Here is an 18,031-nt window from a genome sequence, read left to right on the forward strand (position 1 = left end):
TAGATATGCTGAAATGCATTGAGATAATCAGGACTGTTTTAATTTCCTCTTGTTTTGAATTTTAGGTGCTTAGAGCTTTCCAAAAAGCATGACAGAACGCTTTGACTGCCACTACTGCAAGGAGTCCCTCTTTGGGAAGAAATACATCCTTAGAGAGGAGAACCCATATTGTGTGAAGTGCTACGAAAGCCTTTATTCTAATACCTGTGAGGAATGCAAGAAACCAATTGCATGCGACAATAAGGTATATGATCTGTCATTTTCATTCACTGAGTTGTAACTGCCATGCAATGCAATGTTGGAGTCTGACATTTTAACAATACTGTCTCAGTTCTGAACAATAGGTTGGGTTAATGAACAATGCCATATGAAAACACTAATAATATTAATTCAGTGTAAGTTAGCTGTTTTATTACTGTTCTGCGCTCAATGGCAGCCTTTTAAATATAATTGAGAACACAGGAATTGCTGTCCATTTTACTAATGTCCCCTTTGTTCAGGGGGCAGGAATCGACAAGGCATATTGCATGCAAGACTGGAATTTGTCAACTGTGGAAATCAAATATCTAACTTGTGAAGCACTGTTGTGCATCTTAACAACTACAGTCTGTTCCTCTTAATTCAAAGTTGCTTAATTCAAGCTATCTGGCAATTCAAATGCTTTGCATACTAAATTCTCACTTTGCTGTATTATTTACGCTGCTTAATTGAAATTATTGGATAATTCAGATTTTTAGTGCAAAAAACTGCTTCAAATTATCAAGAACAGATTGTAACTTGTTGATTTGGCATTTGCAGTTTATTCAAACCTTCTTTTGTAATGTTGTTCTTTCTTTGTAAATTAGCCACTGTCTTCAGACCCATTTGGCTTTCAGAGTGCTGCTACAGACAGGGTAGATGCATGAGTTGCTCCAAAGACTACTGCTACTGAACACTTTATAGTAGCTGTCAACATACGAGTAATTTGAGACATGACGTGGAGTACAAGTGTAGCATATTTTGGAGGAACAGGTGACTTTGAACCTATAGTTTTCAAAGCTCTCTACTACTGTGGTTTTTCTCATCATGTCCGGGTTTTTTGTGAGCTAATTGACAGAGTTTGACAGCCATGACTAGTCAACACTCTATTATTGTTGTGCCATGCAAATACTAGGATAGTGGAAAGCAAACCAGATGGACCTTGGTCTTTTGTTTTGCAATTTCTATGTTCTTATGCTGGGAAGTGCTGTGTACCACCCTGATGTAACTCTCCTTTCTGAATTTCCTTTCATGCCACACTCAGTGCCCCACTAGCTTAGCTTAGCTCCTATTGGGAAAGTTAATTTAACCAACAATCAATCTAGCTTGTAACACTGTGCATTGGTATTCCAATGCTCAAAGCTGTGGTGCAGTTTGTATTTGCAGTACATTCAGTTCTATGCGGTACACATCACAATTTCAACTGTATTTAATCTGACAGTTTCTATTGTCAGGTAACAGTTCTTCTTTTCATTTCACAAATTTTCTCAACCAGCTTTCTCTCCTCCTACATTCCATGAAAGTATTGAAAGCATTTGGGTACAACTCCATGAGTGCCAGAAACCCACCATTAAGATTCACAGATGTGTGCAATAACAGTGGGTGTGGCAGTCCTTTTCAAACACATCATAGTCAACTTCAGTTACATCAACATTCAGTACTCACATGTGCACCTCCAGCAGGGCTTACTGAATATCAATCAGTAGCAGACATGCTGGCAGAATTTCTCATACTGAACCAAGCAGCACTTTGGTCAATTAATCTCTCAGCAAGTGTTACAACTGAGATGAGTCAACTCAGCACAGACTGGGATGAAACCTGAAATTTTCTTGTCTGTATGTCTCAGCTACTCACTGAGCCACTGTGGGTACTCTCATTTATTGTTCCAAGTTTTCCTCCCTTTCCTCAATGGCGTCTTCCCACGCAAAGTCATTTATATTTTTCTAACATCTTTAGGTTGCTCCTTGGGCCCTGCACCATTAACAGGTTGATGGATTGGGGCACTATTCAATCCTCAGACCTACTTGTCAACATTGCTTGCAAATTCAATATGGGGTGGGGGTTTTTATTCGTTTGGGAGATTTGGGCATCGCTGACTAGGCCAGCATTTATTGCTCATCCCTAATTGCCCTTGAGAAGGCGGTGGTGACCTGCCTTCTAGAACCGCTGCAGTCCTCGTGGTGTAGGTACACCAACAGTGCTGTTAGGAAGGGAGTTCCAGGATCTTGACCCAGCGACAGTGAAGGAATGGCGATATAGTTCCAAGTCAGGATGGTGTGTGACTTAGAGGGGAACTTTCAGGTGGTAGTATTCCCATGCATCTGCTGCCCAGGTCCTTCTAGGTGGTAGAGGTCACGAGTTTGGAATGTGCTATCGAAGGAGCCTTGGTGAGTTGCTACTGTGCTTCTTATAGATGGTACACACTGCTGCAACTGTGTGTCTGTGATGCAGAGAGTAAATGTTGAAGGTGGTGGATGGGGTGTCAATCAAGTGGGTGGCTTTGTCCTGGATGGTGTCAAGCTTCTTGAGTGTTGTTGGAGCTCCACCCATCCAGGTGTGGAGAGTATTCCATCACACTCCTGGCTTGTGCCTTGTAGATGGTAGACAGGCACTGGGGAGTCAGAAGGTGAGTTACTCATGGCAGAATTCCCAGCCTATGACCTGCTCTTATAGCCACAGCTTTTATATGGCTGGTCCAGTTCAGTTTCTGGTCAATAGTGACCCCCAGGATGTTGATAGTGGGGGATTCAGCAATGGTAATGCCATTGAATGTCAAGGAGAGTTGGCTAGATTCTCTCTTGTTTGAGATGGTCATTGCCTGGCACTTGTGTGGCGCGAATTTAACTTACCACTTGTCAGCCCAAGCCTTGTCAGCCTAAGCCTTGATGTCTTACGTCATGCTGAATATGGACACGGGCCGCTTCAGTATCTGAGGAGTTGCGAATGGTGCTGAACATTGTGCAATCATCAGCAAACATCCCAACTTCTGACCTTATGATGGAGGGAAGGTCATTGATGAAGCAGCTGAAGATGGTTAAGCCAAGGACACTACCCTGAGGAACAGGCTGCAGTGATGTACTGGGACTGAGATGATTGACCTCCAACAACCACAACCATCTTCCTTTTCACTAGATATGATTCCAACCAGCGGAGAGTTTCCTCCTGATTCCCATTGACGTCAGTTTTGGTAGGACTCCTTGCTGCCATACTCAGTCAAATGCTCCCATGATGTCAAGGGCATTCACTCTCACCTCACCACTGGAGTTCAGCTCTTTTGTCCATGTTTGAACGAAGGCATTAAGGATGTCAGGAGCTGGGTGTCCTGGCGGAACCCAAACTGAGCATCAGTGAGTAGGTTATTACTGAGCAAGTGCTGCTTGATAATACTGTTGACAACCCCTTCCATCACTTTGCTGATGATTGGGAGTAGACTGATAGGGCGGTAAATGGCCAGGTCAGATTTGTCCTGTTTTTAGTGTACAGGATATACCTGGGCAATTTTCCACATTGCCAGGTAGACGCCAGTGTTGTCGCTGTACTGGAACAGCTTGGCTAGGGGCATGGCTAATCCTGGAGCACCACTCATCAGTACTATTGCTGGAATGTTGTCAGGGCCCATAGCCTTTGCAGTAATAAATGTCTTTAGCCGTTACTTGATATTGTTATGATCCTGTAGTTTTTTTTCAGGAAGAATGCAGTGTGCCTTTAAGGCTGGAAAGGGAACAGTACTGCTTTAAGGCAGCAAGCTGTAAAAACTGAGTCAAAGAATGCATTCTCATTGCCTCGGGATACAGCCATTCGGAGACTGTGAGTTAAAGAGTACATCCTCGTTGCCTGGGAGACAGCCATTCAGGACCAGAGATCAAGAGATACAGTGTTACAATTTAATTTCGAACTGGCTTATAGTGGAAACAGACTGTTCTAACTCAGAGAGCCAGACAGACAGCTGTGTGTTAGCACCTGAAAGGAAAACTTCTCAGACCATTTAGACTGAAGGAAGAGAATTTAGTCTGTTTATTTATTATTCACTCTCAAAATTCTAAAAGGTCAAGCCAAAACAGTGACCTCTGATAATTTAAACTGAAGGAAGGGAAATTAGACTGTGGCAATCATTTATCCCTCAAAAATTCTAAAGTCAAATTGATTCATTAAAAAGTGTTTGCAAGTTGTTACTAGTTGAAATTCATTGCTGGAGAGGGAAAGCATCAATTTCAACTTCTGAATTAGACTACTGACTGTTCTACTGTTGAGGAACCTTCTTTCCCCCCATTGGACAGCTATGAGGACTTCAAGCAACCTTGAACTGTTCCATATCTGGCAGGAGCGTAAATCTGCAAGGACACAAATTTTTTCTATTTTAAATGTTGTTTATATCTTTGTAGTGTTTAAGAATTTAGTTTTTCTAATTAAAAAGTTAATTTGTTGATTTAAAGACGCCTAGTTTGGTTAGCCTCATTCGGGGGTTAATAGATGGTACAATTTGGCTGGGCCTTTCTTTAACTTGGAAAATTTAAAATGATATGTTCGGCGATCTGTGGCGGGACGGGATTGAATTAACAGTGCGTTTCTCCCATCACAATCAGAATTGTATATTTTGATTGGAGGCTTTGACTGGAGCGATCAGTCATAACAATATCACATGGAGCGAATCGGATTGGTTGAAGACTGGCATCTGTGATGCTGGGGACCTCAGGAGGAGGCCAATATGGATCATCAACTCGGCACTTCAGGCTGAAGATGGATGCAAATGCTTCAGCCTTATCTTTTGCACTGATGTGCTGTGCTCCCCCATCATTAGGATGGGGATTTTTATGGAGCTTCCTCCTTCTGTTAGTTGCTTAATTGTCCACCACCACTCACGACTGGATGTGGCAGGACTACAGAGCTTAGATCTGATCCGTTGGTTGTGGGATTGCTTAGCCCTGTCTGTTGCATGCTGCTTCTGCTGTTTGGCATGCAAGTAGTCCTGTGTTCTAGTTTCACCAGGCTGATACCTCATTTTGAGGTAAGCCTGGTGCTGCTCTTGGCATGCCCTCCTGCACTCTTCATCGAACCAGGGTTGGTTCCCCGGCTTGATGGTAATGGTAGAGTGGGGGATATGCCGGGCCATGAGCACACAGATTGTGGTTGAATACAATTCTGCTGCTGCTGATGGCCCACAGAACCTCATGGATGCCCAGTTTTGAGTTGCTCCATCTGTTTGAAATCTATCCCATGTAGCACGGTGGTAGTGCCACACAAAATGATGGTGGGCACCCTCAGTACGAAGATGGACTGTACTGTGGTCACTCCTACCAATACTGTCATGGATGGATGTGTCTGCAACAGTTAGATTGGTGAGGACGAGGTCAAGTAGGTTTTTCCCTCTTGTTGGTCCCTCATCATCTGCCGCAGACCCAGTCTAGCAGCGATGTTCTTTAGGGCTCGGTCTGTAGTGGTGCTACCGAGCCACTCTTGGTGGTCGACATTGAAGTCTCCCACCCAGAGTACATTTTGTGCCCTTGCTACCCTCAGAGCTTCTTCCAATTGGTGTTCAAGATGGAGGAGTACTGATTCATCAGCCGAGGGGGAGCGGTAGGTGGTAATCAGCAGGATGTTTCCTTGCCCATGTTTGATCTGATGTCATGAGACTTCATGGGTTCCGGAGTCAATATTGAGGACTCCCAAGGCAACTCCCTTCTGCCTGTGTACCACTGTGCTGCCACCTCTTATATGTCTGTCCTGCTGGTGGGATAGGACATACCCAGGGATGGTGATGGTAGTGTCTGGGACATTGTCTGCAAGGTATGATTCTGTGAGTATGACTATGTCAGGCTGTTGCTTGCCTAGTCTGTGGGACAGCTCTCCCAATTTTGGCACAAGCCCCCAGATGTTGGTAAGATGGACTTTGCAGGGTCGACAGTGCTGGGTTTGCCGTTGTTATTTCCAGTGCCTAGGTCGATGCCGGGTGGTCTGTCCGGTTTCAATCCTTCTCTTAGACTTTGTAGTGGTTTGCCAGAACTGAGTGTCTTGCCAGGCCATTTCAGAGGGCATTTATGAGTCAACCACATTGCTGTGGGTCTGGGGTCACATGTAAGCCCTACCAAGTAAGGACAGCAGATTTCCTTCCCTAAAGGACATTAGTGAACCAGATGAATTTTTACAACAATCGACAATGGTTTCATGGTCACCACTAGACTAGCTTTTAATTCCAGATTTATTAATAGAATTCAAATTCCACCATCTGCTGTGGTGTGATTTGAACCCATGACCCCAGAGCATTAGCCTGGGGTTCTGGGTTACTAGTCTAGTGACATTACCACTATGCCACTGCTTCTAGATCACCACCTGGAATGAAGATTGGGCAGGTTCTACAAAGATCAGATACTGTGCTCCATCATGTTACCACACAGGAGGTGAAGTTAAAAATTACCCCAGGATGTACAAAAAATTAGTCTCAAATGATTCATTTGCTGATGTTCTCTTCCTGTGAATAAACACCAAAGGCACTCAGCAACTTTTAATGAGAGTTTTGATGAAGTTAAAGATCTCAATGTTCCTCCATCCTACACTAATATGAGCTCAAACAGAACTTGGCCTCCTGAATCCTATTCTGTATTAAGTCCTACTTACCTATTATCCCTGTCCTGCCAACCTCCAGTGGTTGTCCATGTCCCAAACCATTGATTTCAAAATCCTTGTCCATTTCTATAAAAATCCTTTATGGCCTTGTTCAATCCTATCTCTGCAACTGAGCTCTGCGCCTTGCTCATACCTTCCACTCTTCTAAGTCTGGATGACATACTCAAGTGAGGATATTTCAATTTCCTCACTTAGTGACAAACCTTTCAAGAGCATGTCTCTGGGTTTCAGAATTCTCTCCAAAAACTGGATGGTGTTGGGTGGGGTAGGTGAGGAGGCCTTACACAGGCCTGAAGAAAAGCAGAGTGTTTTTGTGGGCCAAGGAGGACCAGCTCCAACAAGAGAGAATCTAACCATCTCCCTTAACTTTCAAAGGCATTACCATCGCTGATCCCCCACCATTAACATGTGGGGTTTATCATTGACCAGAAACTTAACTGGACCAGCCATATAAATACTGTGGCAGCAAGAGCAGGTCAGAGGTTGGGAATTCTGCAGCAAGTAATTCACCTCTTGACTCCCCAAAGCCTGTCCATCATCTACAAGGCACAAGTCAGGAGCATGATGGAATACTCTCCACTTGTCTGGCTGAGTGTAGCTCTAACAACATTCATGAAGCTCGACACTATCCAGGACAAAGCAGCCTGCTTGATCAGCACCCCATCCACCACCTTAAATATTCAATCCCTGCACCACCAGCGCACTGTGGCAGCAGTGTGTACCATCTACAAGATGCACTACAGCAACTCGCCATGGCTTCTTCGACAGCACCTTCCAAACCTTTGACCTCTACTACCTAGAAGGACAAGGGCAACAGATGCATGAGAACAGCACCACCGGAGAGTTCCCCTCCAAGCTACACACCATCCTAACTTGGAACTGTATCACTGTTCCTTCACTGTCGCTGGGTCAAAAACTTGGAACTCCCTTCCTTACAGCATTGTGGCTGTATACACATCAGATGGCCTGCAGCAGTTCAAGAAGGCTCACTACGACCTTCTCAGGGCAATTAGGGATGGACAACAAATGCTGGCCGTCCCAGCGATGCCCACATCCCATGAAAGAATTTTAAAAATTCCTGCTGTGGGCATTGGCTTAGCTGTGATGTCCCCTTTGGTAATGGCCTGCAGACACCGTCTCGGTTCACAAATGAATAGCAATTTTAAATTGTTTTTTGTTTAACCAATTTCCACTAATAAATGCCTAAATTTTTCTGGGTTGATAAATGGGTAAAAATCAATTTGTTCTATTTTTCACTTCCAAAAACCAGAATATTTGTTGCTCTTGGCTCACGTAGTATGATCCATGCATGTTGCATGATGACCTATGCGTGTTGTGTGATGACCTATACATGTTCTGCAATGATGTAAACACATTGAATGATAACCAATACACATTGTGTAACAACCTCTGCACATTGCGTGATGATCTATGCATGTTGAGTGATGATCTATGCATGTTGCATGATGACCTATGCATGTTGTGTGATGACCTATGCATGTGGCAAGATAACCGATGCATGTTCCATGATCACGTATGCATATTATATGATGACCTGTACACTTTGTGCGATGACTTATGCATGTTGCATATTGACCTCTGCATGTTGAGTGATGAAGTATGCATGTTGCATGATGTCTTATGAATGTTATAATATATGTATGCAATGTGTATAATGACATGCTTAATGTATTCGTAAAATACTTTTAACTACTGAATCGCAGTTAAATGAATTGCCTTCCAAAGAATTCAAAATCTAGGTGTGCAAGAAAGCTGTCTACCAGCTATGGTGGCCATTTTCTTATTATTGCAAATATACAATACTTAACAATTCTCATTTTTAGTCATTTAAGAATCAGATGCTATTATAAAACAAAAATTTATCTTCTCTAATTTGTTGCTTCTTCTGCTGAGCAGAATCATTTATTAGGTTCAAAAATTCTTTGCTGATTGATTTGGAATTCAAAAGTGCAGCAAATATTTGTAGCCAAACAATGACAGCACTCTACCTTGCTGAGCACTAATCATCCTTTGCAGTTTTCATAATATATTAATTTTATTGCATGGCATTTGTACTGGTCATTTGCCATGTTAAATGCTGAATGTTGTAAAAGAGAAAGACGTGTAGCCATAGGTCATTTGAATTCATAGTATTCATTGACTAAGCTCAGAAATAATTCTTCAAGAGTTAACCAGACCGAGGTTTGTTCATGTCATGCTTTTAGATTGGATGCAAAATGTGGCCTTATATTTGAGATGATGAAATAAAAGGCCAATGCAACTGTGTTGTTAAGATTATTTTGCTGTCAGTCCATCACTTAACATAAACTTTACAATAAGTATAACTGTTTGACATATTGTCATAAACAATACATCTTGACTGCCTGAGGCGTGCCACAGGATGCACTTGACAGACTTTAGAGAAGCTTTAAATTTTTATCAGAGTAACTGCAGAAGTGACACGTTTATCAACATTTTCTGTATGTTTGTTTCCCTGAATACAGACCAATTGGGTCCTTTAGATTTTTGCAAGAAGTAATGCTGAATAATAGCACTATTTACTTCCAATTAAAACTGCAATGAAGAAACACAGAGGGCATAGGATGTCCAGATCTTAATTTGACGATGTCTCCACAAGTGAGGCAGAACGTATCTCTGAAGATATCTGTCATATCACAGGATGGCCATGTTTTGTATAACCTGTTGATTATATATTAAACAGAAAGATTCCTCTTTGTGATCTTTTTTCCTAAATTTCTCTCCTGTTCTGAAACTAATTTCTGGTTGGGTGTAATTCCATAGCACGCCACAACTCTCCAGTGCCTTTCTTCCGCAGACATTCTTTATATTTGAGATAGAGACTAAGTCTTGCCAAGCCTGATGATGGCCACACGTACACCCACACAAACACACACCTTTCAACAGATAATGATTGCAGTTAACTCAGCTCAGCTCAAAGATTGAGCCTGGACTTTCCAAGTTTGTAGGGCTCAATATCACATTATGCAATACATTGTGCCTTTATGGGTATTTTTGTGCCAATAAATCAATTGGGTACTTTGCCTTGGGACATTATACTCTTATTGTAGAAATTGGTTGTTTTTATATATTTACAGTAATTAAATAAGTCTACACAATAAAGCACTTCTTGAGCTGAGGTTTGGATATTTTTCGAATATTATCTAAACCCAGAAATTTATGTAACTGTTTCTATCCCACCCACCACCACTTTCTGTTTCCTATGATACAGTAAGTTATTAAATAAAAAATAAATAAAAAGGGTACTCAGAGCCATATTGTAACAATAGTCACACATTATCTTTCGTACAATTTTTATTTTCTCTTCCCATTTTCCCCTCCAATTATCTTTCTACTACTTTCTTTTTAAGATTATAGCTCATATTTCACCATCTGACAGCTGCCCTCTGGTATGTCACCCAAATAGTTATCCATCATGCATGAGTTTGAACAGTGAGTTGGGACAGATTGGTTTACCACACACTACATCACAGTGCAGGCCAGTCCTGTACTCAACTGATGATAACTCATTCTCATTTTTAGTGCGTCAGTGATAAATATTTGTTAATTTTTCCCTCCCTAGTCCAGGAAAGTTGAGGCTAATTGTACCACTCACACTGTCACACTGGTCAAGATCACTAAAAACAAGGGATCTGTATAGTTCAGTGCCACATCATGTGGTTTTTTTTATTTTTTTATTTCCAAAATATACTTTATTCATAAAAATCTGTAAAAATTACATTCCCAAACAGTTTAAAACAGCATCAAGTCAAAAAATACAAACAGTTCAAAGGTGATCAGTTACCTTCTATACAATCATGAGTTGCCTTACAACCCTTCCATTTCATGGTCATGCCATATACATTTTTACATTTACAGCACACAAAATTTCTCCGATACAGTTCGAGGGGTTTCCCATGGATCCAGCCCCTCAGTTGAGCTTGGTGGGGGGACCTTACACTGTGGTCTTTCCCCATTGAGCCTTTGCTGCGGCTGCCCCAAGCTTTAGTGCGTCCCTCAGCACGTAGTCCTGGACCTTGGAATGTGCCAGTCTGCAACATTCGGTCGTGGACAACTCTTTTCGCTGGAAGACCAGTTTCAGGCAGACCAAAGGGCGTCTTTCACCGAATTGATGGTCCTCCAGCAGCAGTTGATGTTTGTCTCGGTGTGCGTTCCTGGGAACAGCCCGTAGAGCAGACTCCTGTGTTACAGAGCTGCTTGGGATGAACCTCGACAAAAACCATTGCATCTCTTTCCACACCTGCTTTGCAAAGACACATTCCAGGAGGAGGTGGGCAACCGTCTCTTCCCCACCACAGCCACCGCGGGGGCATTGTGCGGAGGGGGCGAGACTTCGGGTGTGCGTGAAGTAATGCTGAATAATAGCACTATTTACTTCCAATTAAAACTGCAATGAAGAAAGGGGAGGGCCCTTCTCACCACCAGCCGAGCTACGTCTTGGTGCTTGTTTGAAAGTTCTGGTGATGAGGCATTCCGCCAAATGACTTTGACGGTCTGCTCGGGGAACCATCCGACAGGATCCACCGTCTCCTTTTCCCGTAGGGCCTTGAGGACATTCCGTGCAGACCACTGCCTGATGGACCGGTGGTCAAAGGTGTTTTCCCGCAGAAACTGCTCCACGAAGGATAGGTGGTACGGCACGGCCCAACTGCATGGAGCGTTCCGCGGCAATGTGACCAGGCCCATCCTTCGCAACACTGGGGACAGATAGAACCTCAGCACGTAGTGACACTTGGAGTTTGCGTACTGGAGGTCTACACACAGCTTGATGCAGCCGAGTATCTTCCCACGAAACCAACGGGGTTATTTCCTATTATGTGTTTTTTTTTACACTTGCTGTGTTTGCACTGAACAAAATCACATCTTTCTCAAAGTATTTGCCATTTCTGGAGCATTCCCTGAATAATTTTCCCAGCATAATGTTTTGAATATTATAAACGGCCAACAAATTTTCAATCAGAAGAAATGTAGCCTAATGTTGCCTTAACCTATTTTTAAGATTAATTTATATGTTTCCAGAAAATGCATGGAAAATGCATTTTCACACTGACAAGCAATAGCGTAAATTATATTTCACATGTGGGAGATGATGCCAGTGTTAATTTCCATTGATTTTATTTGATGTTTTCAGTATTTCTTTAAGCCATCCAAGTAACAATGCAAGATTCCCTTTTGTGCCAATAACTTTGACACAAAAATGTCACATTTGGCCCTGTTTGTGCAATATATTTGTAAACCATAGAGTTAAGTTGGATGTCAGGAGGTTTTTTTGCACACAGACATCAACCTCTGGATTTAAGTTACCAGTGCAAGCTGTGAGTGTGATTTACTGCACGAGTTAAAGATGGAGCTGGATAAGTTCCTGACTACACTAGAATTATAGAAGGTAGTTGGGTTGATGGGAATAGTGATACTATTGTGAGGGAGAGTTGGCCTGTTGGGGTGAGATGGGTTTAATGGTGTGTGTAGGTTGCACTGCATAGGACAGGACAGGCTCGTTGGACCAGCTGGTCTTCATTTTGTATGTTCACATAGCTGTTGCTTAAGAGGGCCTCCCACTGAAGTGGCAGCAAGTAAATTCACCAGTGCATTCTCCATCCGTGAACTACTTTTTAATGCTTATGAGCAAGCACTCCATCCCTGCTGTACATTTACTGAGCCACATGTACTACCCCAACAATGCATACATGTATGTCTATTTGCTTAACTGCATACAATTGCAATAAAAGGGACCAATTTTAAAGAAAAATTACTTTCGAACGTAACTTTTCAGTAGATTGATCGTGCTTTCTAACAAGTTGGTTTATTCTGCTCACATTTTCCACAAAGATAAATCTCCACAGGAGTTATTGTATATCCACATTTTTAAGTTATTATTGCAGCACTTCCTGTGCATATGTGCAACATCATTTTTGTACAGCTCATGCTTTTAATTGTCAAACAAAAATGTAAACCAGAAACATCTGTGTTATCTACAGAACATATCAAGAAGTTTCCCTACTCCCATAGAAGCAGCAAGGAACATTAACTCTAATATAAACTGGGTGACATTTAATCTACAATTTGAGATGCTTCAGCTTTGCATTGTTAATATATCTTTTGATTCTGACAGGACTTGTCTTATAAGGACCGCCACTGGCATGAAGCTTGCTTCCATTGCTTCCAGTGCAAACGGTCACTGGTGGATAAGCCTTTCGCTGCCAAGGACGATCAATTGCTCTGTACAGACTGTTACTCGAATGAGTACTCCTCCAAGTGTCAGAGCTGCAAGAAGACAATAATTCCAGGTTAGAATAAAATTTACATACAATTACTCTTAAATCATCAAGGGTCGATCTGATTCAAGGTAACATATTTTCTGGTGGAAGAGTGATTCTTCAAACAAGTAGGTATGGTAAAAATGTTCTTTTGTTTCCTTTCCTCATTGCTGCATCACGCAACCACAGTCTTACCTTCAGCCGGGAAGGTTCGGGCTATAGATTAATGCCTGGGCTTCCATCAGTGCTGCTCCTGTTTTCTACAGAGCAGAACAAAACAGATCCTAATAGTTTTTTCCTCTCTCCTTGAGGCAGATTCCCTTGCCACAGGCTTCGCCACGTGGTGGTAAGGACAAGAACTGGAAATGCACATCTGTTTGGTGGAGGCAAGGTTGACAGTTGGCTGATGCTGGAGGGCTAATTTCAACTTTCAGTTGTGACAGAAAATGGGCAGTAGGAGATGGAAAGGAAAATGGGTTGGGTTGCTTACTAGGCAGCCAACCTGTTAGCGCATATTTTCCACCACTGCTGAAAGTGAAGATCAGCCTTTGGAAGTTTGAAACAAAAACCGAGAGACATTTAGATCATCAATTAGAATCTATGGAGAGAATAGGTCAGTTTTGACAAAGGGCCCACAACTGAAATGCTAACTGATTTGTTCTCTTGCAGATGGAAAGGGAGAAACAGGAACAGAAGGAGGAAAGAGAGTGAGAATTCCAGGAAAGGGAGAAAGAAAGAGCTTTCCAGAAGGAGAGGCAGGGAAGGGAATTAAGGCAGCTCGATCTAACTAGGGGAAGACCCAATGTACCCAGTGGAAGCACCACTAGTGAGGGAACTACCCCTAGTTCAGGATCAAGTGTTGAGCTCTTAAAGTTCTCCCAACTGATACCAAAGTTTGATGAGGCGGATGCGGAAGCATTATTTATCTCATTTGAAAAGCTTGCAAACCAGTTGAAGCGGCAGAAAACTTTGTTACTGCAAAGCAGATTAACAGGCAAAGCCCATGAGATTTCTTCCCTATTGTTCAGTGAGAGTTCATTAACCTATGAAATGACCAGAATTGCTATCCTGAGCGCATACGAGCTTGTACTGAAGGCGTACTGCCAAAAATTGTGAACTCTCTGAAAACGGCCTGAACAAATTTTCGAGTTCAAAAGGGTTAGGCAACTCGCTTTCGACTGATGGATACGGACATTTAAGATACAGCCCACCTATGAGTACCTCAGAGAGATGATCCTGCTCAAGGAGTTCAAAAATTCGCTTTCGCTTTTCATAAAAACCATGTGGAGGAACAAAAGTTTCCAAGAACCAGGCAGGCAATAACCCTGGCTGATGATTCTGAGCTTGTCCACAAGCCCTTGCTCCAAGGGAAACCCTTCCCTAATCACCTCCAAAAACCCGAAAAGGATAGAAGGGGGGAGGGTGATAGGAGGATGAACAGCCATGGGCGAGAAGGGAGAGTTGGAAACACAGGGAGCCCTCCTCAGGCCAAAAAGGATGGTGCTGAAAACAGGATTGACGCCTGAAAGCCTGTATGTTTCCATTGCAACAAGGCAGGTCACCTTCAAGCTGACTGCTGGAAGTTATGGGGAAAACTCATAGGATTAATCAGGCTACACCAGACCAGTGCTGGAAAAGGGGACCTGATGGAAAGCACAGTAGACCAGGCTGTGGCTCTAACTGTGGCAGTAAGGCCCTGTAAATGTACCACTGTAGTGCGGAAGAACTTAACAAAATCCCTGAGTGATACCAGGATTTTGTGTCCAAAAGAAAAGTGCCCCCATACTCCTTGAGTGAGGCAAGTAAGCCCATAGTCATACTTAGGGATACAGGGGCCACCCAACCCCTTCTGTTGGGAAAAGGCATGACCTTTCCCCCAGAGAGTGCATTGAATGCCAAGGTATCAGTGAACGGTATCAGGGAAAGGTATATGCCCATAACTTTATATCGGGTGCACCTGAAATGCGACCTAATTTCAGGACCGGTAACCATGGAGATTGTCCCAGCTTTACCTGTGGACTAGGTCAACCTACTCCTTGGTAATGACCTGGCGGGTGTGAAGGTGATAGCTTCCCCAGTGGTCATAGAGACGCTGTAAAAGATCAGGGAGACAGAGCAGTTACAGGAAAAGGTCCCTGGCATTTTCCCTGACTGTAGGGTGATCCAGTCCAGGGCCAAACAAGCTCTATCAGAGGAGGCTGAACTGGCATTGTAAATGGATGACCCTGCTGTCTGGTTATCCAAAACCTTTTTTGGGAATTTAGAGGACCCAAAGGAAGGGTTAAGCAGATCTTCATTGGTCGAGGCTCAGCAAGTCGACACAGCGTTAAAAAGTTAGCACTGACTGCCCAAACTGAAGCTGAAGCAGAGGGAGTTCCAGAGTGCTACTATTTAAAGAATGAGGTTCTGATGAGGAAATGGAGACCTCCTCATAGACCAGCGGATGAAAAGAGTGGACAGTGGTCCACAAGGCAGTGTTGCCGCCAAGGTACCATAAGGAAATATTGAGAAAAGCCCACGAAATTCCAATGGCTGGATATGTCGTTATATGAAAAACCCAAGCCAGCATAAGACAGCATTTTTACTGGCCACAACTCCACAAGAATGTGGTGGAGTTCTGTAAAACTTGCCACACCTGCCAGGTTGTAGGGAAGCTCCAACCTGCAATAAAACCTCCACCCCGAATTCCCATTTGGCTTTTGGAGAACCATTCAGCTGAGTGCTGGTGGATTGTGTGGGGCCCCTGCTGAAAACAAAAGGGGGCTACCAGTATGTTCTCACCATTATGGATATGGATACTCAATTTCCAGAGGCTATCCCTCTCAGAACTATCTCTGCCAAGGTAGTGGTGGAGGGGCTAACCCAATCTTTCACCGGATATGGGCTGCCTGCCGAGATCACACAAATTTGATGTCCAGTATGTTTCAAAAGGTCATGGGTAATCTGGGCATAACCCAGCTAAAGTCCTCAGTCTACCACCCACAGTTACAAGGGGCTTTGGAACGGCACCACCTGACCCTAAATATAATGATCAGCGCATACTGCTATGAGTACCCCATGACTGGGACAAAGGACTGGGCTTTCTTCTGTTTGCTACCAGGGACTCACCCAATGATTCCACTGGCTTTAGTCCTTTTGAATTAGTTTATGGACACGAGCTGAGAGATCCTCTTAAACTAAACAAGGAGTGATTTTTGGATCACAGCCTTCCATGTTAGGCTACATCTCCATGTTCCAGGAGCAGCTTGTGAGAGCCTGTGTGGTGGCTCAGGAGCACCTAAAAACCTCCCAGACAGCTATGAAAAGGCAGGGAGATAAATATGCCAAGGCCCGAATATTTCAGCCCAGAGACCATGTGTTAGTGCTACTACCAATACAGGGTGAACCACTGAAAGCCTGGTTCAGTGGCCCGCACAGAGTAGTAAAGAAGATTAGCGAGGTGAATTATTTAATTGACACCTCAGACTGTAGGAAAAAGCAAAGGCTGTGCCACGTCAATATGTTAAAGCAGTATCACAACTGGGAAGGGGACAAACAAGCACAGGTCTGTCAGGCAGTCAGGAAAGAGGAGGGCAAAAAGGACAGTGAGGACAAGTTAGAGGGAGGCCTGGAGGATTACCAAATCGAACCCCCTACCAGCCAGTTAGCGAACACCGAAATGTTAGGGAGATTAGACACCGTATTCTCCTATCTAAACACGGAATAGAGAGGAGACTTAACAAGGCTGCTCACAGCATTTAAAGAGATCTGCAGGGACAAACTAGGGTGCACAACCCTAGCACTATGCAATGTGGATGTAGGAGAGAACCTTCCCATGGAGCAAAGTCCCTATCGCCTAGCTCCCAGGAAACTGACCCAGGTTCAGGAGGAAATTCTGTATATGTTGGAGCACAAGCTGATTGTGCCCAGTCAAGGCAGCTGGAGTTCCCCAGTTGTGTTCGTGCCCAAGCCCGATGGCTCAACAAGGCTCTGCATTGATTACAAGAAGCTTAATGCAGTCTTCTTTGGCCTCCTTATCTCGAGAGACAATGGGTAAGCGCCTGGAGGTGGTCAGTGGTGTGTGGAGCAGCGTCTGGAGTGGCCATAAAGGCCAATTCTAGAGTGACAGGTTCTTCCACAGGTGCTGCAGAAAAATTTGTTAGTCGGGGCTGTTACACAGTTGGCTCTCCCCTTGCGCTTTTGTCTTTTTTCCTGCCAACTGCTAAGTCTCTTCGACTCGCCACACTTTAGCCCCGCCTTTATGGCTGCCCGCCAGCTCTGGCGAACGCTGGCAACTGACTCCCACGACTTGTAATCAAAGTCACAGGACTTCATGTCGCGTTTGCAGACGTCTTTAAAGCGGAGACATGGACGGCTGGTGGGTCTGATACCATTGACAAGCTCACTGTACAATGCGTCCTTGGGGATCCTGCCATCTTCCATGCGGCTCACATGGCCAAGCCATCTCAAGCGCCGCTGACTCAGTAGTGTGTATAAGCTGGGGATGTTGGCCGTGTCGAGGACTTCTGTGTTGGAGATACGGTCCTGCCACCTGATGCCAAGTATTCTCCGGAGGCAGCGAAGATGGAATGAATTGAGACGTCGCTCTTGGCTGACATACGTTGTCCAGGCCTCGCTGCCATAGAGCAAGGTACTGAGGACACAGGCTTGATACACTCGGACTTTTGTGTTCTGTGTCAGTGCGCCATTTTCCCACACTCTCTTGGCCAGTCTGGACATAGCAGTGGAAGCCTTTCCCATGCGCTTGTTGATTTCTGCATCTAGAGACAGGTTACTGGTGATAGTTGAACCTAGGTAGGTGAACTCTTGAACCACTTCCAGAGTGTGGTCGTCAATATTGATGGATGGAGCATTTCTGACGTCCTGTCCCATGATGTTCGTTTTCTTGAGGCTGATGGTTAGGCCAAATTCATTGCAGGCAGCCGCAAACATGTCGATGAGACTCTGCAGGCACTCTTCAGTGTGAGATGTTAAAGCAGCATCGTCAGCAAAGAGGAGTTCCCTGATGAGGACTTTCTGTACTTTGGACTTCACTCTTAGACGGGCAAGGTTGAACAACCTGCCACCTGATCTTGTGTGGAGGAAAATTCCTTCTT

The 18,031-nt window shown here is 43.8% G+C and overlaps 1 protein-coding gene across 6 annotated transcripts in view; it reads left to right on the forward strand.

The window, feature by feature from the left end:
• The window catches only part of fhl2b (four and a half LIM domains 2b), a 76,130-nt gene that overhangs the window by 20,227 nt on the left and 37,872 nt on the right, over positions 1–18,031 (forward strand). For all 6 annotated transcript variants that reach the window (XM_068033812.1, XM_068033813.1, XM_068033815.1 and 3 more), the window contains 2 exons: positions 66–244; positions 12,791–12,965. In XM_068033812.1, the coding sequence (XP_067889913.1) occupies positions 89–244; positions 12,791–12,965 (331 nt within the window). In that variant the 5' untranslated portion in view covers positions 66–88. The remainder of the gene's footprint in view (positions 1–65; positions 245–12,790; positions 12,966–18,031) is intronic.

The sequence above is a fragment of the Heterodontus francisci genome, chromosome 6 (genome assembly GCF_036365525.1).
Source record: "Heterodontus francisci isolate sHetFra1 chromosome 6, sHetFra1.hap1, whole genome shotgun sequence".
Classification (NCBI taxonomy): domain Eukaryota; kingdom Metazoa; phylum Chordata; class Chondrichthyes; order Heterodontiformes; family Heterodontidae; genus Heterodontus; species Heterodontus francisci.